Source organism: Oncorhynchus kisutch, linkage group LG24, assembly GCF_002021735.2.
Source record: "Oncorhynchus kisutch isolate 150728-3 linkage group LG24, Okis_V2, whole genome shotgun sequence".
NCBI classification, from domain to species: Eukaryota; Metazoa; Chordata; class Actinopteri; order Salmoniformes; family Salmonidae; genus Oncorhynchus; species Oncorhynchus kisutch.
In genome coordinates this window covers 12,601,143-12,625,635 of record NC_034197.2, presented here as the reverse complement: position 1 = coordinate 12,625,635, position 24,493 = coordinate 12,601,143, and the positions used below count along the sequence as shown (strand labels likewise).

At 43.8% G+C, this 24,493-nt stretch overlaps 1 protein-coding gene across 15 annotated transcripts in view; it reads right to left on the bottom strand.

Moving 5' to 3' along the window:
• Positions 1 to 240: 240 nt before the first annotated feature.
• The window catches only part of LOC109869149 (basement membrane-specific heparan sulfate proteoglycan core protein), a 168,433-nt gene continuing 144,180 nt past the window's right edge, over positions 241 to 24,493 (bottom strand). For 9 of the 15 annotated variants that reach the window (XM_031803516.1, XM_031803515.1, XM_031803524.1 and 6 more), the window contains 23 exons: positions 24,105 to 24,202; positions 23,293 to 23,559; positions 23,046 to 23,158; positions 22,775 to 22,922; positions 20,173 to 20,289; positions 19,918 to 19,935; positions 18,971 to 19,055; positions 18,629 to 18,773; positions 18,336 to 18,438; positions 18,028 to 18,137; positions 17,742 to 17,949; positions 17,345 to 17,566; positions 16,410 to 16,654; positions 15,967 to 16,138; positions 10,695 to 10,817; positions 8,256 to 8,312; positions 7,119 to 7,194; positions 6,872 to 6,956; positions 6,386 to 6,460; positions 5,749 to 5,819; positions 5,482 to 5,565; positions 4,822 to 4,925; positions 3,480 to 4,577 (listed from right to left, as the gene is read on the bottom strand). In XM_031803516.1, coding sequence (XP_031659376.1) covers positions 4,405 to 4,577; positions 4,822 to 4,925; positions 5,482 to 5,565; positions 5,749 to 5,819; positions 6,386 to 6,460; positions 6,872 to 6,956; positions 7,119 to 7,194; positions 8,256 to 8,312; positions 10,695 to 10,817; positions 15,967 to 16,138; positions 16,410 to 16,654; positions 17,345 to 17,566; positions 17,742 to 17,949; positions 18,028 to 18,137; positions 18,336 to 18,438; positions 18,629 to 18,773; positions 18,971 to 19,055; positions 19,918 to 19,935; positions 20,173 to 20,289; positions 22,775 to 22,922; positions 23,046 to 23,158; positions 23,293 to 23,559; positions 24,105 to 24,202 — 2,899 coding nt within the window. In that variant the 3' untranslated portion in view covers positions 3,480 to 4,404. Of the gene's footprint in view, positions 4,578 to 4,821; positions 4,926 to 5,481; positions 5,566 to 5,748; positions 5,820 to 6,385; positions 6,461 to 6,871; positions 6,957 to 7,118; positions 7,195 to 8,255; positions 8,313 to 10,694; positions 10,818 to 15,966; positions 16,139 to 16,409; positions 16,655 to 17,344; positions 17,567 to 17,741; positions 17,950 to 18,027; positions 18,138 to 18,335; positions 18,439 to 18,628; positions 18,774 to 18,970; positions 19,056 to 19,917; positions 19,936 to 20,172; positions 20,290 to 22,774; positions 22,923 to 23,045; positions 23,159 to 23,292; positions 23,560 to 24,104; positions 24,203 to 24,493 lie in introns of all 15 variants that reach the window. The other 6 variants (XM_031803519.1, XM_031803523.1, XM_031803521.1 and 3 more) reach the window with 6 other exon arrangements.

Genomic DNA, 24,493 nt, shown 5'->3' with positions numbered 1-24,493 from the left:
TCGTATCATTTCCAGAATGTCCTGGGACTGGAGCACACGATAACTATAAGTGGATTATTAAATGGGAAATAAACAACCGCAAATACAGTATGGCTGCAACTGTCTACAGCGTCAAAATAAGTATATAACAACAATAATATGACTGAGAAAAAAATACAACTACTTAAAAAATAACGACTGGCAAAAGAACACGACTAGGTAAAAAATTACATGACTGGCAAAAGAATACAACTCACAAGATTATAAATAGCACATGAATGTTGTTTTAATAAAGAAACCCTTGGGAAGGTCAGGAACACGAGCATTATCATCCAATGGACAATAACATTTTGTGTAGTACACTTCCATTCACTAGAATATTGTGACTCTTTTTCAACATTTGCCTTTAATCTAAAAATGAAACAGACAATAATAACCATTTCAAAAAAGGTTAATATAATATCTTCATCAATAATGAAAGCGCCCATATTTACTTCATAAATAATCAGTACATCATTCATACCCAGGTTTATCTTATGATTAAGACCACACATAGGGCTTTCAATGTATTCATGATTTGTGTGACAGTTTCTCATCTGTGTTTATGCTGTGTTTTGGCCACAACTCCGCAATTAACACACTAACATGCCCCAATAAGTAATGGTAACACAATCAAAGAGTGTAACATACAGTAGTTTAGCCTAATCCTCAATTTTGTAATCTAATCGGATAGCCCAATGCAGAGCCATACTGTATATACAGTTGAAGTCGGAAGTTTACATACACCTTAGCCAAAATCATTTAAACTCAGTTTTTCACAATTCCTGACATTTAATCCTAGTAGAAATTCCCTGTCTTAGGTCAGTTAGGATCATCACTTTATTTTAAGAATGTGAAATGTCAGAATAATAGTAGAGAGAATGATTAATTTCAGCTTTTATTTCTTTCATCACATTCCCAGTGGGTCAGAAAGTTTACATACACTCAATTAGTATTTGGTAGCATTGTCTTTAAATTGTTTAACCTGGGTCAAATGTTTCGGGTAGCCTTCCACAATAGGTTGGGTGAATTTTGGCCCATTCCTCCTGACAGCTGGTGTAACAGAGTCAGGTTTGAAGGCCTTGCTCGCACACGCTTTTTCAGTTCTGCCTGCCCACAAATGTTCTATAGGATTGAAATCAGGGCTTTGTGATGGCCACTCCAATACCTTGGCTTTGTTGTCCTTAAGCCATTTTGCCACAACTTTGGAAGTATGCTTGGGGTCATTGTCCATTTGGAAGACTCATTTGCGACCAAGCTTTAAGTTCCTGACTGATGTCTTGAGATATTGCTTCAATATAGCCACATAATTTTCCTCCCTCATGATGCCATCTATTTTGTGAAGTGCACCAGTCCCTCCTGCAGCAAAGCAACCCCACAACATGATGCTGCCACACCCGTGCTTCACGGTTGGGATGTGGTTCTTCGGCTTACAAGCCTCCCCATTTTTCCTCCAAACATAATGAATGTCATTATGGCCAAACAGTTCTATTTTTGTTTCATCAGACCAGAGGACATTTCTCCAAAAAAGTATGATCTTAGTCTGGCATTTTTATGGCGGTTTTGGAGCAGTGGCTTCTTTCTTGCTGAGCGGCCTTTCAGGTTATGTCGATATAGGGCTTGTTTACTGTGGATATAGATACTTTTGTACCCGTTTCCTCCAGCATCTTCACAAGGTTGATTTGCACTTTTCATACCAAAGTACGTTCATCTCTAGGAGACCGAACGCGTCTCCTTCCTGAGCGGTATGACAGCTGCGTGGTCCCATGGTGTTTATACTTGCATACTATTGTTTGTACAGATTAATGTGGTACCTTCAGGCATTTGGAAATTGTTCCCAAGGATGAACCAGACTTGTGGAGGTCTACAATTGTTTTTCTGAGGTCTTGGCTGATTTATTTAGATTTTTCCATGATGTCAAGCAAAGAGGGACTGAGTTTGAAGGTAGGCCTTGAAATACATCCACAGGTACACCTCCAATTGACTCAAATAAGCCTATCAGAAGCTTCTAAAGCCATTACATAATTTTCTGGAATCTTCCAAGCTGTTTAAAGGCAGTCAACTTAGTGTATGTAAACTTCTGACCCACTGGAATTGTGATACACTTAGATTATTTCACTTATAATTCACTGTATGTAAACTTCCGACTTCAACTGTAGATGTAGAAATACACAAAGTACACATCCATTTAGCTCTAGCACAAACCAGTTGACAACCCCTTCTCAGGCTGATGTTACTGTTGGTTACCACAGTTGTTGCACAGACACTCCACTGAGACTGTATGGACTGAGGGGTCATGGTGGGAACGCCAGGGGGGCAAGACACTCATGGAGGAAAGGTATTAAAACCAAACATGAAGGGAACAGGGGGATGTGGGGAGGCAATACACAATAACCCAAGAAAATGATGCCAAGCTTTTCTGATTGCTCTACAACAGCAGAATCAAGCCTGAAATGAAGATATAACATTTTAAAAGAAACAAATATAAATACAAATGAAGCAACTTTAAGTTAACTGATGGTGCTCATTTTCAGAATATTAATCAACATAATCTTAAGATTACAAAAAGTGAAAAGTTTGTGAACCTCGTGATGTGAATTTTGATGCCATATTTCTCATGAGGTTAACCAGTGTGGGTGAGCATGCTCATTGGAGCTACATAGGTCACAGCTAGCGAGCACCCCACCAGGGAGGTTGCAACTGCTTTCTCCTAAAGTAATCGACTCTGACTGCTGTGTGTCCGTTAGTCCCCCTCCAATATGTCTACCCCAATAAAAAAATTATGTTGGCATGAATGTGCTTCCATACAGTGTTAGGCACAACAGCTAACAAAATGATGCAGCTGTTAAAGAGTTCAATATCAGACTTGTTAGTTTCTAGAAGACTGTAACCAAGGCTAGTTGCTACTGAACCTGAAGTCAGTTCTGCGGTGACCCTCCTGAGGATTTAGATGGCGAGACTCACATTCAGTACACACACACACACACACACACACACACAGTAACAGTACACACTCGCTTTCAGTACACATATACAGTTCATACACAAGCATCTAATAGGGGCTTAAAGAGAGGGTGGGGGGGGGGGGGGGTTGAGGGGCAACACATGCATACTGAACTTATAAGTACACATGTAGCCACTCACACACACTCAGACTAAACTGATATTTTACCTGACTGGCAGATAGTTGCCACATGGCTGACTGCAGAAGTAAAATCACAAAATGTCTTAGAATTCTCAGAACCACTCATAATAAAAACACAATACAAATCGCCATTCATTCTTTAAAACACCTTGACGTCTTTTGAGATCTACTCAATCAAATGGGACGTCGGTGGAGACACGTAAACGATGACGATTTCAGCTTATACTAAAACAAACCTCAGATCTCATGCATATCTGGAGAACACCACAACCTCCCCAACCTCAGGAGAGGTGAAAGAAAGTAGGCACGTGTAGCATGTGTTTTACACTGATATTCTTTCAAATGTAGAAATGAAGAAACACATGTACTAGACAGACAAATAACCGCTAGTGGGCTGTATTTCCATGTCTAACTTAATAGCACCAAGTAAAAAAATAAAAAGTTTTACAGACACAAAATGGCAACCATGCTAGGTGTGGGAAAGCAAGTGATTTCAGAAACAGATCAGAAACGATTTGGTAGAATCGAAAAGCACGAGTACTTCTAATAGCGTTCTGCCTGTTTTTAAAATCCTGTCTTCCCCTGAGATGTGTCTTGGTGATGCTTTGTGCCATGACCCCTCCCCCAATAGCGTAACACGTCTGTAAGCATGCTCACCGCTACATTTCCCCTACAGAAGTGAAGAAAGAAGGCTTTAATGTCTGCAAGTATTAACACAACTAGGCCCTATAAAAAAAGCCCTGGACACATAGTATTAGAACCCAGAATCAACTCTAGGACAAAGAGCAGTTATGGTTAGTTTGCATGTTTCCCCCACAAATATATAATATATATATATATATGTGTATATAAATAAAAATATTCAGTGCTGTAAAAACATCTCCAACTCCATAGGATCTGATCCATTGTAGAAGGCCTATGGCATTTGACTCTTTCTCATGACTAAAAGCTACTGCTGGGAGTATGAAAACTGTACTGGATCTCCTGTGTCCTTCATTGAGAATACAACACTAAGCAAGTGAAGACTTGTTAGTATTTGTTCACTTTTTCTTTTGGTTCAATGCACAGAGAGCAAAATATAATTTTGTTGTGTAGCTTTGTTTTTGGTAGCAGCAAAGCACCGTGTTTTTTTTCTCAAACTGACTGTATGTATATGGGCAAGTCTCTCAGTGAGTCTGATTTAATCTTGTCTCCATAGTCTCTGGGTGTGTGTGTGTGTGTAGGTGGGGGCTGCTATAGGTCTATGAGGAGCAGCGCCCAACGTTGATGCCATTCTCTGCGGCGGCCTGCAGCTCGATGGGTCTGGCTGGCTGATCTCCCGGCCGGGCGTTCATCAGAGACAGGTTCCTCACACAGCCTGTGAGCCCCGAGGAGAACTTCCCTCCCGTCATCGCAGATATATCTGGGGCTCCCCCTGTAACAAACAGACACATGAGCGCACATACACACAGTGCACGTCCTTAGAGAAGACATAATATCACCTCTTTTAGTCAGTCATTTCCCTATTGATTTTGGACACTGTACTTTTGTACTATTTAGACACTATGGGAAAGGGTAAAGGTCACATTTCCAACAGGATATTTAAGGTACTGTATTTCTCTACTCTTTGGAGACTGAAATATAATACTTGCGATTTTCCCAACAGGAAGGAGACGTACCCAGGTATACGTTGCCTTTGGTGTTCACCATGATGCTTTTGCCTTGTGATTGTCCTCGTTGAATGGCTGCTCCGTCTATCTGAATATATCCCTGTTTACCAGTTCTGATCACAAAGAAAACTTCCCTTACTCGTATGATCAAGACACTTTGTCACAAAGCAGAGTCCATTCATTGAGAAAATACACCCCTACCAAAAAATCGATTCAAAATAGATCCATCAGTGACATTAGAAATACATTTTTAAAGACACTGTGGAACAAGAGGTGAAAAATAAAAGGTTAAAAAAAGACAGTCCCTCCAGGATTTTTGGTGATATTTGCAGGTAAAAAACACTTGATTTTGCTGAAGCAATTCAGATTTTGCTTGGCAACATTTGTCATGAAAATGTGCTGACGAGGGAAAACGTTGACGTCTGGCTTGATTGAACCATTTATGCTGTAAATGTGGGGTGATTGGTTGAAATTGTGAGCCCTCTTTTTGTACTGCGGGAATGGCTCAGTTTAATTCGATAATATTGCGATGATTTCACTGTTTTAAGTGGAAATAGTGCAGTGATTGGTCAAATATGCAAGCCCTCGTATAATATGCCAGGAATTGTTGATTAATCCAAAAAAAAGGTGTAACAGAACACGAGTGGAAGGTCACGTATGGTACATTACCTCACGGCAGTGACCTTGTGCCATCTGCCATCATTGATGGGCTCCCTGGACTGTATCTGAGACTCTCCACTGCCTAGCTGGTAGCTGTGGACAGACAGGGAACATGCAACAGTAGCATTACTACTGCAGTAGGACGACATACAGGAGAATGAGCAGCTATGTGCTTACTTAGGACTGGTGTAAACACTTTACCAATCAGTTATATACGAACCGTAAGCATGGCAATTATCATAAAGAAAAACAGTCATGACAGTGATGCTTTCTTACCTGAAGACTACGTGTCCGTTTTGCAGACCAAGACTTATAAAGTCCTTGCCCTTTCCTTGATCTCCAAGCTCCTGGAAATAAAGTTGTTTAGGTGACACATCGGAAAGTTATGACAGTATATTGATATATTAAAACCATAATGGATTTTTATTTATTTACTGAGTGCACAGATTATTAAGACTGATGGAGTTGCCTGTATTGTATAAGATACATACATATACACATACACATATACATATATATATATATATATATGGTGCATATTATAGTACATTGTTAAAGATTGATTGAATTGATAGCTAAAAGTGGTAGGCTGCTCCAGCCAAAGACAACGAAAGCCAAGTAGCCTTATCCAGATTGTTGTACATTTCAAAACATGTCATCCATAGTAGTGTAAGACTGTCAAATTCTCTCACAATACATCTATACATGAAGTACATCACAGGAGGCTGCGGAGTGGGAGGACGGCTCATAATAATGGCTGGAATTAAGTGAATGATATCAAAACACACGGAAACCTTGTGTTTGATTATCAAGCCATTTATTCCATTCCAGCCATTACTGTGAGCCCGTCCTCCCCAATTAAGGTGCCACCAACCTCCTGTGAAGAACATATCCTGAAATATACCATATTTACCAGGTGTTTTGGTGAGGTGGATACCTTTTTACTAGCATGCATCTTGCGGAAATGGCTAGCACCATTAAAGCGCTCCTGGGGAAGATGGGAGTGTGGTCGGGTGAGACATGCAGTGCAGGCAAACAAAACAGTGCTGTCAAACCATGCCTGGACCTGGGACTGTCACATGGCTCGCTCAGAGCCAATCATGCCAAACCGACAGCCATTCTGTAAGTTGCATCAATCTCAATGAAACGAGTAATGAGTGAGCAGTGAGAGCCAAACATTATTAATAACCAAACAGAAAAGAGCAGTTGAATGTCAAGCGAACCTATTTGAGTCTTAGAAAAGCTATTCATACACATCAAATGTATTATTATTAATGTGAGTGTAAAAAGGTAGGTCATTTTGTGAAGGTGGGTTATTGGTAAATGTGTGATTAGATGGTAAGGATGATAAGGAGTGCTGCGTGGTGGGGTGGGGTACGGTGGCAAGGTTAGGACATACTACTCCCTGCCACAGGATCAGGCCCTCTTTGGAGGAGGTGTTGACCTTGAGCTCCATCTCGATGGTCTCTGGAGCGTCAGGGCCGCTGCAACACACACACACACACACACACACACACACAGAGCCGAGATTTTAAACTACAAAGACCACGTCAATGCCTCACTACAATAGTGACCATTTTAGAGAAGGAAACTGATACAGCTTAAAGAAAGTTGCTTCCTTCCCCACTTGGGAAACTCTGTCTCACCTTCTGGGGAAGATCGTCTTGGGAAGAGCAAGGTAACCGTTGTCATAGAAATGAGCTGCATACTCAATGGGGGCATCTTTAAAAACAGAGTAGAAAACACAACACTTTAGTTTCCTGTATGTTGCCATAGGTGGCAGCAGGCTGAATAGAACCATCCAACTGGCTCAGTTAGAAACTACAGTAGTTACACAAGAGTGAAGACAGACATGGAAAGAGGGGAAAAGACAGAGCATCTTCTTGTCTGACAATAACATTTCAAATAGCTCTATTTTTGACGTGTATTCCTTACAGTACAGTATTTTAGACCAATGTTGCAGATTGAAGATTCTGTATTGACAGACAAACTGTACAAAACTCCAGTCAGATGACATTCTCCATAGTACATGTCATTCCTTACACACACACATACACACACAAACTAGTCAAAAGATACAGGCATATCAGTGCAGTGGGGACCCAGATGATGTAATACTCCATGTTATCATCTTCAGGAGTTTCAACACACCCCTGATAATACTTTCATCCAAATACTTTTAGTGGTTAGTAACTGACAACGAACATCCTTGTTCCAATATGTAGAAAATGCATTTCACAGTCAGTTTCCACTGGCAGCAGTAGTGGAGTTGTTTCTGTTGTGGTTTTGGACAGGCAGTTCAGAGGACGGAACAGAGGTTCGTGTTGCAGTGAGTGGTTGGTTATTATGTCAGACTCGACAGGATGCTTGTTTAGGAGACGGAAAAAAAGGGGAATTCTACATTTAAAACCTATAAGGTATCTCAAAACAAGACAAAGAGAAAGTGTCACTGGGCCAAAAGCTGCTGAGACGCAACTGCAAGATTATGTAATATCCATCTGCATGCTACAGTACACTTAGCCTTTAACATAGAATTCCCCTCTCCCAACATGTCACAGATAGGACCACAAGCCACCAGTTGAGTACAGAACAGACATGTGTCGTGTTGGTTTGGTAGTACAGTACACGTGTTGTGTAATTGACTTGTTTCTCTGATTTGCTGAGTGTGTTAGGCTGGCGGCGGGGGCCCACTGGGGCTCTTGAGGGCCCTCAGGTCGGTCGGTGGGGCCCCTGACGGTTAGTCACGGTTATGTCAGGCAGAACTGAAGGGAGGGATACTGTACCATTCCCCCCGCTACCCTCCAAATTCCACAGGGCCTCGGCGAAGCTGGAGACCTGGCCTGTGTGTGTGGGATATAACCATGAGAGGCCAGGGGTAAGACATGTAGCTCAGACACCCAACACTTCAGAGCACGGCTGGATCCTATAGACTAACTAATGTTATGGAGGTTCGAGTGTGGAGAATCATCTTCATATGGGACCATTCCTTAGACGAGGGGTCTGGTTGAGGTCTAGCTAACGCAACGTCCTATGGGATAGAGCTAGTTACCAGTAGACATACAGTGCCTTGCAAAAGTATTCATCCCCCTTGGCATTTTTCCCATTCTGTTGCATTACAACCTGTAATTTAAATTGATTTTTATTTGGATTTCATGTAATGGACATACACAAAATAGTCCAAATTGGTGAAGTGAAAAAAATTCTAAATTCTAAAATTCTAAAGAATAAAAAACTGAAAAGTGGTGCGTGCATATGTATTCACCTCCTTTGCTATGATGCCCCTAAATATGATCTGGTGCAACCAATTACCTTCAGAAGTCACAATTAGTTAAATAAAGTCTACCTGTGTAGTCTAAGTGTCACATGATCTCAGTAACACACACACACACACCTGTTCCGAAAGGCCCCAGATTCTGCAACACCACTAAGCAAGGGGCACCACCAAGCAAGCGGCACCATGAAGACCAAGGAGCTCTCCAAACAGGTCAGGGACACAGTTGGAGTACAGATCATGGTTAGGTTATAAAAATGTAAAAAACATTAACTTCGAACATCCCACGGAGCACCATTAAATCCATTATTAAAAAATGTAAAGAATATGGCACCACAACAAACCTGCCAAGAGAGGGCCGCCCACCAAAACTCAGACCAGGCAAGGAGGGCATGAATCAGAGAAGCAACAAAGAGACCAAAGATAACCCTGAAGGAGCTGCAAAGCTCCCCAGTGGAGATTGGAGTATCTGTCCATTTTAAGCCGTACACTCCAGAGCTGGGCGTTACGGAAGAGTGGCCAGAAAAAAGCCATTGCTTAAAGAAAAAAATAAGCAGACACATTTAGTGTTCGCCAAAAGGCATGTGGGAGACTCCCCAAACATATGGAAGAAGGTATTCTGGTCAGATGAGCCAAAAATGTAGCTTTTTGGCCATCAAGGAAAACACCATGTCTGGGGCAAACCCAACACCTCTCATCACCTCAAGAACACCATCCCCACAGTGAAGCATGGTGGTGGCAGCATCATGCTGTGGGATGTTTTTCCATCGGCAGGGACTGGGAAACTGGTCAGAATTGAAGGAATGATGGATGGCGCTAAATACAGGGAAATTCTTGAGGGAAAGCTGTTTCAGTCTTCCAGAGATTTGAGACTGGGACGGAGGTTCACCTTCCAGTAGGACAATGACCCTAAGTATACTGCTAAAGCAACACTCGAGTGGTTTAAGGGAAAACATTTAAATGCCTTGGAATGGCCTAGTCAAAGCCCAGACCTGAATCCAATTGAGAATCTGTGGTATGACTTCAAGATTGCTGTACACCAGCGGAACCCATCCAACTTGAAGGAGCTGGAGCAGTTTTGCCTTGAAGAATGGGCAAAAATCCCAGTGGCTAGATGTGCCAAGCTTATAGAGACATACCCCAAGAGACTTGCAGCTGTAATTGCTGCAAAAGGTGTCTCTACAAAGTATTGACTTTGGGGGGAGGGGGGTGAAAAGTTATGCATGCTCAAGTTCAGTTTTTTTGTAAGAAAATATTTTGCATCTTCAAAGTGGTAGGCATGTTGTGTAAATCAAATAATACAAACCTCCCCCCCAAAAATCTATTTTAATTCCAGGTTGTAAAGCAACAAATAAGAAATTGCAGAGAGGGGTGAATACTTTCGCCAGCCACTGTAACAATCTCGCTCAATATGATAAGGGTGTATTCTAAAACTAATGTGGTGCTGTGAAGAGATTTCCAGACATTTCTTTATCTCCTAGCTACTGAAGACACAGCACTGCAAACAAAATCATAATTCACAATTATACCATACATCAGCTTTTATGGTAACAGGGCAATTCTTGGAGTAATTGGTAGAAAACTCAAATACAATATATTAAAGTGTTTTAATAAGGTTTATAATAATTCCTTATCCAGATACTTTTATCCAGAATTGTTCCATTTGCTCTGCTGGTCTCCCTCATTCTCTTTGATAACAAAGTTACATCTCAAAGGACTAAAAGATAATATAATAGATGTCATTTAGCAGACGCTATTATCCAAAGCGACTTACAGTCACGCATACATGTTTTAGTATGGGAATTGAACCCACTATGCTGATGTTGCCACTGCCAGCGCCATACTCTACCAACTGAGCTTCAAAGGACCACCAAGACCCCAACAGAGGACCAAGATATAGTGGAATGGTTGTGTTGTGTCCAGTGTATAGGAAAATAAGAGCAGTACTTACTCTGTCCACAGATGGGGCCATTGAAGCCTACGGGACACACACACTGGCCATTCACACAGCTGCCTCCATTCTGGCACTGGTCACTGCTCTGGCAGGTGTCCCTCACCACCTCACAGCGCTCACCTGCAGAGGGCACAGGGTCAGGGGTTAGAAGGGTTAAAGTGGCATTAGGAGGACAGATACACACTGCAGTGACCCCATTTGCTAAATAGTTAACCAATAGCTACCTGGACTATCTGCACTGACCCATCTTTGCACTAACTCTTGACTCATCACATACGCTGCTGCTACTCTTTATTATCGATCCTGTTGCCTAGTCACTTTATCCCTGCCTATATGTACAGTACCAGTCAAAAGTTTGGACACCTACTCATTACAGGGTTTCTTTATGTTTTACTATTTTCTACATTGTAGAATAATAGTGAAGATATCTAAACTAATCAAACAAAGAAACGTCCCTTTTTCAGGACCCCGTCTTTCAAAGACAATTCGTAAAAATCAAAATAATTTCACAGATCCCCATTATAAAGGGTTTAAACACTGTTTCCCAAGGCTTGTTCAATGAACCATAAACAATTAATGAACATGCACCTGTGGAACGGATGTTAAGACACTAACAGCTTACAGACGGTAGGCAATTAAGGTCTCAGCTATGAAAAGTTAGTAGAAAGGCCTCTTTAGTGTCCTGACTCTGAAAAACACCAAAAGAAAGATGCCCAGGTTCCCTGCTCATCTGTGTGAACGTGCCTTAGGTATGCTGCAAGGAGGCATGAGGACTGCAGATGTGGCCAGGGAAATAAATTGCAATGTCCGTACTGTGAGACACCTAAGACAGCACTACATTGAGACAGTACGGACAGCTGATCATCCTCGCAGTGGCAGACCACGTGTAACACCTGCACAGGATCGGTACATCCAAACATCACACATGTGGGACAGGTACAGGATGGCAACAACTGCCCGACTTACACCAGAAACGCACAATCCCTCCATCAGTGCTCAGACTGTCCGCAATAAGCTGAGAGAGGCTGGACTGAGGGCTTGTCGGCCTGTTGTAAGGCAGGTCCTCAGACATCACCAGCAATAATGTCGCCCATGGGCACAAACCCACCGTCGCTGGACCAGACAGGAATGGCAAAAAGCGCTCTTCAATGACAAGTCGCGGTTTTGTCTCACCAGGGGTGATGGTTGAATTCACGTTTATCATAGAAGGAATGAGCATTACACCGAGGCCTGTACTCTGGAGCGGGATTGATTTGGAGGTGGAGGGTCCGTCGTGGTCTGGGGCGGTGTGTCACAGTATCATCGGACTGAGCTTGTCGTCATTGCAGGCAATCTCAACGCTGTGCGTTACAGGGAAGACATCCTCCTCCGTCATTTGGTACCCTTCCTGCAGGCTCATCCTGACATGACCCTCCAGCATGACAATGCCACCAGCCATACTGCTCGTGCATGATTTCCTGCAAGACAGGAATGTCTGTTCTGCCATGGCCAGCGAAGAGCCCGGATCTCAATCCCATTAAGCACGTCTGGGACCTGTTGGACCGGAGGGTGAGGGCTAGGGCCATTCCCCCCAGAAATGTCCGGGAACTTGCAGGTGCCTTGGTGGAAGAGTGGGGTAACATCTCACAGCAAAAACTGGCATATCTGGTGCAGTCCATGAGGAGGAGATGCACTGCAGTACTTAATGCAGCTGGTGGCCACATCAGATACTGACTGTTACTTTTGATTTTGACCCTCCCTTTGTTCAGGGACACATTATTCCATTTCTGTTAGTCACATCTCTGTGGAAATTGTTCAGTTTATGTCAGTTGTTGAATCTTGTTATGTTCATACAAATATTTACACATGTTAAGTTTGAATGGAATCATGTAGTAACCACAAAAGTGTTAAACAAATCAAAATACATTTTATATTTGAGATTCTTCATAGTAGCCACCCTTTGCCTTGATTTGACTGGTACTGTATATACAAAAGTATGTGGACACCCGTTGAAATTACTGGATATTTTTTTGCTGACAGGTGTATCAAATAGAACACAGCCATGCAATCTCCATAGACAAACATTGGCAGTAAAATGGCCCGTACTGAAGAGCTCAGTGACTTTCAACGTTGCACCGTCATAGGATGCCACCTTTCCAAGTTAATTTGTCAAATTTCTGCCCTGCTAGAGCTGCCCCAGTCAACTGTAAGTGCTGTTATTGTGAAGCGGAAACATCTAGGAGCAATATCGGCTCAGCCGCGAAGTGGTAGGACACACAAGCTCACAGAAGGGGAATTCTGAGTGCTGAAGAGCGTAAAAATCACCTGTCCTTGTGGCAACATTCACTGCAGAGTTCCAAACCGCCTCTGGAAGCAACGTCAGCACAAGAACTGTTAGCAGGGAGCTTCTTGAAATGGGTTTCCATGGCCGGGCAGCCACACACAAGTCTAAGATCACCTTGCACAATGCCAAGCTTTGGCTGGAGTGGTGTAGAGCTCACTAACATTGGACTCTGGAGCAGTGGAAACGCATTCCCTGGAGTGGTGAGTCACGTTTCACCATCTGGCAATCCAACGGACAAATCTGGGTTTGGTGGATGCCAGGAGAACGCTCCCACCCCCAATGCATAATGCCAACTGTAAAGTTTGGTGGTCGAGGAATAATGGCCTTGTGCTGTTTTTCAAGTTAGGCCCCTTAGTTCCAGTGAACTTTCTGGCAACAGTTTGGGGAATGCCCTTTCCCGTTTCAGCATGACAATGCCCCTGCACACAAAGCCAGGTCCATACAGAAATGGTTTGTCGCGATCGGGGTGGAAGAACTTGACTGGCCTGCACAGAGCCCTAACCTCAACTCCATCGAACACCCCTTGGGATGAATTGGAATGCCGACTGTGAGCCAGGCCTAATCGCCCAACATCAGTGTCCGACCTCACTACTGCTCTTGTGGCTGAATGAAAGCAAGTCCTTGCAGCAATGTTTCAACTAGAGGTCGACCGATTAGGATTTTTCAACGCCGATACCGATTATTGGAGGACCCCAAAAAATATTTGTAATAATAACAATTACAGCAATACTGAATGAACACTTATTTTAACTTAATACATCAATAAAATCAATTTAGCCTCAAATAAATAATGAAACATGTTCAATTTGGTTTAAATAATGCAAAAACAAAGTGTTGGAAAAGGAAGTGCAATATGTGCCATGTAAAAAAGCTAATGTTAAAGTTCCTTGATCAGAACATATGAAAGCTGGTGGTTCCATTTAACATGAGTCTTCAATATTCCCAGGTACGAAGTTTTAGGTTGTAGTTATTATAGGACAATTTCTCTCTATCCCATTTGTATTTCATATACCTTTGTCTATTGGATGTTCTTATAGGCACTATAGTATTGCCAGTGTACCCGTATAGCTTCCAGGAACACATTGACAACAGCCACACTCGAAGTATCGTTAACCATCGCTCCACAAAAGCCGCGGCCCTTGCAGAGCACGGGGAACAACTACTTCAAGTCTCAGAGCGAGTGACGTCACCGATTGAAACGCTATTAGCGCACACCCCTCTTACTAGCTAGCCATTTCACATCGGTTACACCAGCCTAATCTTGGGAGTTGATAGGCTTGAAGTCATAAACAGCTCAATGCTTGAAGCACAGCGAAGAGCTGCTGGCAAATGCACTCAAGTGCTGTGTGAATGAATGCTTACAAGCCTGCTGCTGCCTACCACTGCTCAGTCAGACTGCTGTATCAAATCATAGACTTAATTATAACATAATAACACACAGAAATACGAGCCTTAGGTCATTAATATGGTCGAATCCGGAAACGATAATTTCGAAAACAAAACGTTTATTCTTTCAGTGAAATACGGAACCGTTCCATATTTTATCTAACGGGTGGCATCCATAAGTCTAAATATTCCTGTTACATTGCACAACCTTCAATGTAATGTCATAATTGCGTAAGATTCTGGCAAATTAGTTCGCAACGAGCCAGGCGGCCCAAACTGTTGCATATACCCTGACTCTGAGTGCAATTGAACACAAGAGAAGTGACACAATTTCCCAAGTTTAATATTGCCTGCTAATCTGGATTTATTTGAACTAAATATGCAGGTTTAAGAAAGGCATTGATGTTTATGGTTAGGCACAATCGTGCAACAATTGTGCTTTTTTCGCATAGCGCTTTTGTTAAATCATCCCCCGTTTGGTAAAGTTGGCTGTCTTGGTTAGGGAGAAATAGTCTTCACAGTTCGCAATGAACCAGGCGGCCCAAACTGCTGCATATACCCTGACTCTGTTGCACAGAACGTAAGAGAAGTGACACAATTTCCCTAGTTAAAAGAAATTCATGTTAGCAGGCAATATTAACTAAATATGCAGGTTAAAAAATATATACTTGGGTAATGATTTTAAGAAAGGCGTTGATGTTTAGGTACACATTGGTGCAACGACAGTGCTTTTTTCGCAAATGCGCTTGTTAAATCACCCGTTTGGCCAAGTAAGCTATGATTCAATGATAAATTAACAGGCACCGCATCGATTATAGGCAACGCAGAACAAGCTAGGTAAACTAGTAACATCATCAACCATGTGTAGTTAACTAGTGATCATGTTAAGATTGATTGTTTTTTATAAGATACGTTTAATGCTAGCTAGCACCTTACCTTGGCTCCTTGCAGCACTCACATAACAGGTAGTCAGCCTGCCACGCAGTCTCCTCATGGAGTGCAATGTATTCGGCCATGATCGGTGCCCAAAAATGACAATTCCGATTGTTATGAAAACTCGAAATCGGCCCTAATTAATCGGCCATTCCGATTAATCGGTCGACCTCTAGTTTCGACTCCTAATGGAAAGCTGTTATAGCAGCAAAGGGGGGACCAACTCTATATTAATGCCCATAATTTTGGAATGAGACGCACAACAAGCAGGTGTCCACATACTTCTGGTCTTGTAGTGCATCTACCTCAGTTACCTCGTATTCCTTCATATCGACGTATTCCTTCACTGGTACCCCGTGTATATAACCAAGTTATCACTGTATTTATTTATTGTGTTATTACCTTTCTATTATAATAAACAACAATTATCTCTGCATTGTTTGGAGGGCCCGTAAGTCTACACATGTTGTTCACAAAGCATGTGACAAATACAATTGATTTGGTCAATATTATCAGAATAGGATAGGGTTATTGAATACCAATTCTTAAATCAGTCTATGGCATATAGCTCGATTCAAACTGAAATCCCATAGATTGTACGTCATTTAACATTTACAATGGTCTCACCCTCGAAGCCATCCTTGCAGAGACACTGGTATTCATACTCAGCAGTGGGCATGCATCTCGCCCCGTTCAGACAGGGGTTACGGTCACAGGGACTGTTGTCCTTACACTGGACGATGGCCATGCTCTCTGTGAAGCTGTAGGACAGGTCCACCTTCTTACCATTGATGGACACCTGGACAAGGGACAATACACATGGTAGAGGTTAAAGGTCCTGTCAAGTCAAATTGTCAGGGAAAAGACATTGTTTTCCCCCCTCTATTGTACACGGATATTCTGTGACTGGATATCTGAAGTGACATTGGCGGTGCTAAGGTGATTATAAACATGACATTAGTGATTATGAATGGTAATAAAGGGAATCATGAATCCTCACGTGTCTCTCTCACTCTCTGTGTGTGTGTGTGTGTGTGTGTGTGTGTGTGTGTGTGTGTGTGTTGGCGCACCTCTCCAACGCATCCATAAAACATATCACTGATGTTAAGCGTCTTGGGTACGATCTCCAAGTTGGGGACTCCTCCCAGGTACATGGGGGTGTGGATGTTCAGGCCCTGGGCCTTGCCAGGTGACGACCTCCTGACCTCCCGGCCACCGTCAACCGTCAGAGAGCCGTCCTTGTCGAGGCGCCCGGCTTCCACGCGGTGCCACTGGCCAAGGGTGATCGGCTCAGGACTGCGCAGGACGGCTTGGCCTGGAAACAAAGACAGTAGTAGCATGGGTTCCACTATGTCCACTATGTCTGAAGGCATCAGTGCTTTCTAGATCTATAAGCTATGATTCAAGAATCTATGGCACAGCCAGAAAAAGCTTTCAGCTTGAAAACGAAAAGATAAGTCGGAGAAGATACACCAGGATGAGTAGCTATCGCAGTATTCTATATACTTATTTTCCACCATAATTTGCAAATAAATTCATAAAAAATCCTACAATGTAATTTTCAGGATTTTTTTTCTCATAGTTGAAGTGTACATATGATGAAAATTACAGGCCTCTCATCTTTTTAAGTGGGAGAACTTGCACAATTGGTGGCTGACTAAATACTTTTTTGCCCCACTGTATATAGATATATTTTTATTATAAACTGGGTGGTTCCAGCCCCGAATGCTGAGTGGCTGGAAGCAGTGGTATATCAGACCGTATACCATGGATATGACAGAACATTTATTTTTACTGTTCTACTTATGTTGGTAGTCAGTTTATAATAGCAATAAGGCACCTCAGGGGGTTGTGGTATATTGCCAATATACCACAGCTAAGGGCTGTATCCAGGCTCTCTTCGTTGCATCGTGCATAAGAACAGTCAATAGCCGTGGTATATTGGCCATATACTACACCCCTTCGGGCCTTATTGCTTAATTATAATGTGTCTTTATGCTCTCACCAGTCCCCAGTTCATAGCGGAATTGCACGTATCCGTCTACCATCTCCAGGGAGACAAAGTCCTCCGTCTTCATCTTCTTGCCCACACTGAAGAACATCAGGCCGTCCAGGGCCATGGGTTTGAACTCCATCTCGATGCGCAGGTCGTTGTGGATGTTGGTCAGAGGAGGGTATGCAATGTACGAGTCCGTACCGTCAAACAGGGGAGTAGTCACCAATTCACCTAGAGGAAACAAACAGCAACAAGATGTTGAAATATTATGTGACCAAAATGCCTAAAAACAAACAGGATAGAGAGAATATCTATTATATCTAGTAAGGTGTGATTATGCCTCAATTGCAATACAGGAAAGTGGGCAATGCACAGAAAAGAAAGAAAAAAAACTGGTTTCCCTTACCGTCCATGCACTTGTTTCCAGACTTGCCCAGGTGGCATCGACAGTCGTAGCCCAGGGTGTTCTGACGGTGGATGCAGGTGGCGTCTGGTCCACAAGCCTCTGGGTGGCAGTGCAGGGAGGAGTGATGCTGACAGTTACTCCCTGTGAATCCTCTGGGACAGCTACACTTGTACAGACTGGCCTCAGAGTCCTGGCACATCCCTCCATTCTGAAACACAACGCCTCAATGAATGAACAAATTCATATATTTTTCAAGAGGGGTCTGAGGACGTGGTTGTCAGCTGACCTGACAGGGGCGGTCAGTGCAGACGGGACAGTTGGACACGCCCGTGGAGCTGCGCTGCAGATCCTTGAAGATGATCTCATCACCTTGGATGACCAGCTTACGGATGCACCCTGGATAGAACCAAGAACAAGAACCGGAACATTCCAAAACAGTGATCAGCAAAGTCTTGTTTACTGTCAAGAAATAACCAGTTACCAAACAAACAAATACTGCATGTTATAAATGTGTATCTACTGTTCCCTGAAGTATGGGACATTTGTGTTGCACCAGGTGTTCTGGTTGAAAGTGAACAAAGAGTGATCTCTCACCGACAAAGCCGGTCTTGAGGCCAGCTGTCTTGGCCAAGAGGGTGTAGTTGGGGTAACCACCCACATACAACTCCTCGTTTAGATCCAGTCCCTGGAACTTTCCCTGTGATACAAGACAGGAAACAGTGTTCATGGATTAATCTCCTTGAATACTGTATGTACTTTGTATGAACTCAACAGTCTTTGACTGACTATGTGAAACTACCCGGGAGCGTCTGTTGGATATTCTCTTCGTGTGAATGACATTGTTGAACAGTCTCTGGATCTAAAAAAAAATGAGAGCGGGACACTACCTGTGAGCTCCCATTGACGGGGGCCTCCCTGTCCACTATGATGGAGCCCTGGGTTTGGTTGCGGTAGAGCTCTATGGTGTGGAACTCTCCCAGTTTGATGGGGGTGGGGTAGCGGATGGTGGCCATGCCAGAACCCACATCAAACCTGGCAGGAGAAAACAGGTTAGCGTTATCGCTATCATTGTCGTTTTTGCCAGCATGATTGTGATCGCCATTATCATCAGCTAATTTTGACAGAGACTAAGGACAGTTCAAGTTACCATTCATCAATAGCTTGTTTATTCTTACACATTGAGCTCATGTAGTGTTCATAGTGCGCCAGAATGACAGCTAGGTGCTCACCTGAACTCAGGCCTGCCTCCCACCAGCCCCAGAGAGATGAAGTCTGCTCCCATGGTCCTCTTCTGTCCATTGTAGATGATCATACCTGGTGGACCAGTGGAGGTACAGTTAGCTTGGTACACACCCACGCCCCCTGGAGCCAGTCAGAGAAAAACATTCCCCCTGGCACCAAGAGGGGAGCTGAGGTCACTCAAATAAGCTGCATGCTAGCAGGTTAAGGGCCAAGCTTGGGACAGTCAAAAACGGGTTCTAGTATCTGCTGCCCTGGGGCATCGCTCTGCTCTGTATCAAACTGTTCGTCTGTCTGGCTTGATCCATCTCTGCCTTCACACGGGCTGCATGCCAGCGACACATGCTCTGCTAAACTCTGCCCAACCATCATCAGCAAGGTCAAAGCCAGGGCAGTCGAAAACCATGCCTCCTCATAAATGTATCCGTAGCATCTATGGCCCTGAAACGTAGCGGTTATAGCAGAGAGAGATTTCTTTATTAATTATTAATTATTAATTTCTTAATTTTTTTGTTATTTTCAGAATTGCGAAGCCACATACAGTACTGTCCAATCTTTATTATGAGGCCTAATCACTGTATAGGCTAATAAGACATACATTTTGCAATAATAAAGCTTGTCTTAAGTAGCAGCAGGGCAGTCTTGTAGGTAGAAGCTGATGCATAGAGATTAAATGGATTGTAATGATGGCATCATACTGTCCTCATCAATAGGACAAAGACTAATGGAATGACGAGCGGGGGGCGCCAACACAGCCACCATGCCTGAATGAGGACATAGACCATTCTTCAATAGGCTTCTCTCACAGCCATCAGCTGTGCTCTACATCAGGATGCATTATTGCAAGGTAAAAGGTCAACATCACTGGTGGCTTTTCAGCCCAAAAAGCATCACCTGCATCAGTCCTGAGTGTGTGAGCTCAAGCACTGCGACTCACCCGCATAGAGGATGAGACCTTCACACCACATGGGTGAGAAGAGAGGGAGTGTGTGGAGGGACAGAAGAGGGGGGTGAAATCATGTAAAGAAAAAAAACTAGGAAAGAGAACGCACTCAACGACACAAAGACATAACAGATGCAGTCAGGATCACTGTAGTCAGTGTCATCTTCAAAGCAAAAGTTGCAAATCCACTGGTGCAGAGAAAGCTATTTTTCAGTACTTAAGTCTGACTGTAAGTGACTACAGCCTCACCATCAGGATTGTCTGGCCTGAAGCTGATCTTGATGCTGAAGGACTTGTAGGCGTTCTTGATGGTGGGCAGAGTGAGATAGGACAGGGGCTCCTGGGTGAAATAGGGCATCACTCGATCTGTAGAGATAAAGGATGGAGAATCGTAGAGTTAGATACTGGCAATATCAAAAGTTCCCCTCCGATTGAGCTTACTGCCTATGAACTAGAGACAGGGGATGGGGAACCATGGTGTTGGATACTGGCAATAATGTAACAGTTGAAGTCAGAAGTTTACATACACTTAGGTTGTCATTAAAACTCGTTTTTCAACCACTCCACAAATTTCTTCTTAACAAACTATAGTTTTGCCAAGTCAGTTAGAACATCTACTTCGTGCATGACACAAGTCATTTTTCCAACAATTGTTTACAGATTCCAGTGGGTCAGAAGTTTACATACACAAAGTTGACTGTGCCTTTAAACAGCTTGTGCCTTTAAACAGCTTGGAAAAGTCCAGAAAATTATGTCATGGCTTTAAAAGCTTCTGATAGGCTAATTGACACAATTTGAGTCAATGGGAGGTGTACCTGTGAATGTATTTCAAGGCCTACCTTCAAACTCTGTGCTTCTTTGCTTGACATCATGGGAAAATCAAAAGAAATTAGTTTTTTTGACATTTTAGACAATTTCCAAACGCCTGAAGGTACCATGTTCATCTGTACAAACAATAGTACGCAAGTATGAACACCATGGGACCACGCAGCCATCATACCGCTCAGGAAGGAGACGCGTTCTGTCTCCTAGAGATGAACGCACTTTGGTGCGAAAAGTGAAAATCAATCGCAGAACAGCAAAGGACCTTGTGAAGATGCTGGAGGAAACAGGTACAAAAGTATCTACACTGCTCAAAAAAATTAAGGGAACACTAAAATAACACATCCTAGATCTGAATGAATGAAATATTATTATTAAATACTTTTTTCTTAACCTAGTTGAATGTGCTGACAACAAAATCACACAAATTATCAATGGAAATCAAATATATCAACCCATGGAGGTCTGGATTTGGAGTCACACTCAAAATTAAAGTGGAAAACCACACTACAGGCTGATCCAACTTTGATGTAATGTCATTAAAACAAGTCAAAATGAGGCTCAGTAGTGTGTGTGGCCTCCACCTCCCTACAACGCCTGGGCATGCTCCTGATGAGGTGGCGGGAGGAGATCCTGAGGGATCTCCTCCCAGACCTGGACTAAAGCATCCGCCACCTCCTGGACAGTCTGTGGTGCAACGTGGCGTTGGTGGATGGAGTGAGACATGATGTCCCAGATGTGCTCAATTGGATTCAGGTCAGTGGAACGGGCGGGCCAGTCCATAGCATCAATGCCTTCCTCTTGCAGGAACTGCTGACACACTCCAGCCACATGAAGTCTAGCATTGTCTTGCATTAGGAGGAACCCAGGGCCAACCACACCAGCATATGGTCTCACAAGGGGTCTGAGGATCTCATCTCGGTACCTAATGGCAATCAGGCTACCTCTGGCGAGCACAAAGAAATGCCACCCCACACCATGACTGACCCACCGCCAAACCGGTCATGCTGGAGGATGTTGCAGGCAGCAGAATGTTCTCCACGGCGTCTCCAGACTCTGTCACGTCTGTCTCGTGCTCAGTGTGAACCAGCTTTCATCTGTGAAGAGCACAGGGCGCCAGTGACGAATTTGCCAATGTTGGTGTTCTCTGGCAAATGCCAAACGTCCTGCACGTTGTTGGGCTGTATAAGCACAACCCCCATCTGTGGACGTCGGGCCCTCATACCACCCTCATGGAGTCTGTTTCTGACCATTTGAGCAGACACATGCACATTTGTGGCCTGCTGGAGGTCATTTTGCAGGACTCTGGCAGTGCTCCACCTGCTCCTCCTTGCACAAAGGCGGAGGTAGCGGTCCTGCTGCTGGGTTGTTGCCCTCCTACGGCCTCCTCCACGTCTCCTGATGTACTGGCCTGTCTCCTGGTAGCGCCTCCATGCTCTGGACACTACGCTGACAGACACAGCAAACCTTCTTGCCACAGCTCGCATTGATGTGCCATCCTGGATGAGCTGCACTACCTGAGCCACTAGACTCCGTCTCATGCTACCACTAGAGTGAAAGCACCGCCAGCATTCAAAAGTGACCAAAACATCAGCCAGGAAGCATAGGAACTGAGAAGTGAAGTGGTCTGTGGTCACCACCTGCAGAACCACTCCTTTATTGGGGGTGTCTTGCTAATTGCCTATCATTTCCACCTGTTGTCTATTCCATTTCCAAATTTCCAAATGTATTGTCAATCAGTGTTGCTTCCTAAGTGGACAGTTTGATTTCACAGAAGTGTGATTGACTTGGAGTTACATTGTGTTGTTTAAGTGTTCCCTTTATTTTTTTGAGCAGTGTATTATTCTGACATCTCACATTCTTAAAATAAGGTGGTGATCCTAACTGACCAAAGACAGGGAATTTTTACTAGGATTAAATGTCAGGAAGTCTGAAAAACTGAGTTTAAATGTACTTGGCTTAGGTGTATGTAAACTTCCGACTTCAACTGTATATTGCCTTCCACAGTGTTTCTATACAGCTGACTGACCATGGACTTTGAGGGTCGTTAAGGCCTCCACTTTGCCCTGCTTGTTGGAGGCAGTGCACACGTAGATGCCAGAATCCTCGTGGGTCACTTCGGGAACCGTCAAGGTGTTGACTACCTGTCTACACTTAGGAGGGAGTTCCCCATCCAGCTAGAGAGAGAAGGACACAGAACATGATACAAAGGGTCAAATCAGGATCCTGTTCACCAGGCACAAAGCAGATGAAAATGGTCAGAAACAGATAGTGCCTATCTTTAATAGTTTGTTGGCTACCTTGGACCATTCGATGGCAGGCACTGGGTATCCTGATGCCACACAGGGCAGGACAGCATCTGATCCCACTGTCACTTCGTTCAGCTCTGGCAGAGCTGCGATCTGGGGTAGGGCTTTACAAACAAATATCCAACAATACATGATCAGAGGAGACAAGGGCTATAGCAGTACGCGTGTTGTGTGTGAGTCTTTGTGTCTATGTATGTTTGCAGGCGTACAGGTGCAGTACACTTCTCTTTCTACTCACACTGGACATGTAGGACCACCTGAGACTGCACAGAGCCCACGTTGTTGGTGGCAGTGCAGCGGTACTGTCCAGCGTCAGCATCAGACACCTGCTCGATCTTCAGCATGCCTCCCTTCACCATGATGTGTGCCGGCAGGGGCCCTCCCACCCTGCTCCAGCGCACCGTGGGCTGGGGCTCGCCGATTGCCTGGCACTCAAACTCCACGGAGTTACCCACCATCACTGTCTGCACAGCGGTACGTACGTTGATCATCACCTTGGGCAGGGCTGTAGACGGGAGAGAATTAATACCAACATTAAATTAATGCTGGAATGGATATATTTAGGGGGTGTCAAACTCATTTTGCCCCGCAGGCCGCATTCAGTCTTCACCAAGGTCCGGAGCACTGCAACTAAAATGTGTTATATCTCCATGCCGTCAAAACAAGCAAATAGTCCTCTAGCCATCGCTTTTAAAATGTTCCATGCTCCCTGACTGTCTAACATTCGTTTCATTGACTGTTAACAAGCTGGACAGAGAAAAGATACTATAAAATGTAGGTCCACTTCTACAGTTTCAGTTTGGTTTTAGCCATTTCAATGTCAATTGAGATCGTTTCCCCGCCCCCAAAATAAATAAAAAATTCACTCCCCTGCGGGCCAAATTGAATGAGCTCGTGTGCCGGATCTGGTTTGCGGGCAATATGTTTTATGCCCCTGATTTCGAACAGAATTATAATAGATTGCACAAAATTCTCCACTGTTATAACTCAGGGTTGTGTGTCAAAACGCGTGTCAGTGTGCCTCAGTGATTTTGTGGATGTTGGACAGACCTTGGATGGTAAGCTTGGCGGAGTCCTGGGCCTGGCCGTGAACACTGGTGGCTCTGCAGATGTAGATGCCCTCGTTGCGCTGCTCCAGGTTCTCAATCCTACATAAAAGTACACAAACGTATCAGCGCAAGACAGATGTCGGAAATGCACTTCCTGATTTCACCAAGTGGGACATGACCCTGGATCATCATCTGGTTGATCCGTGTTTCCTGTACGCTGGGAATTGGGAAGCAAGTTCAGGGAGTGTATTTAATAAATAAATGAACATAGACCAAAAGCAGAAACACGGGTCGTGTACAGACATGAACACTGGAACAGAAACAATAACGCCTCGGGAAAGAACCAAAGGGAGCGACATATATAGGGAAGGTAATCAGGCAGGTGATGGA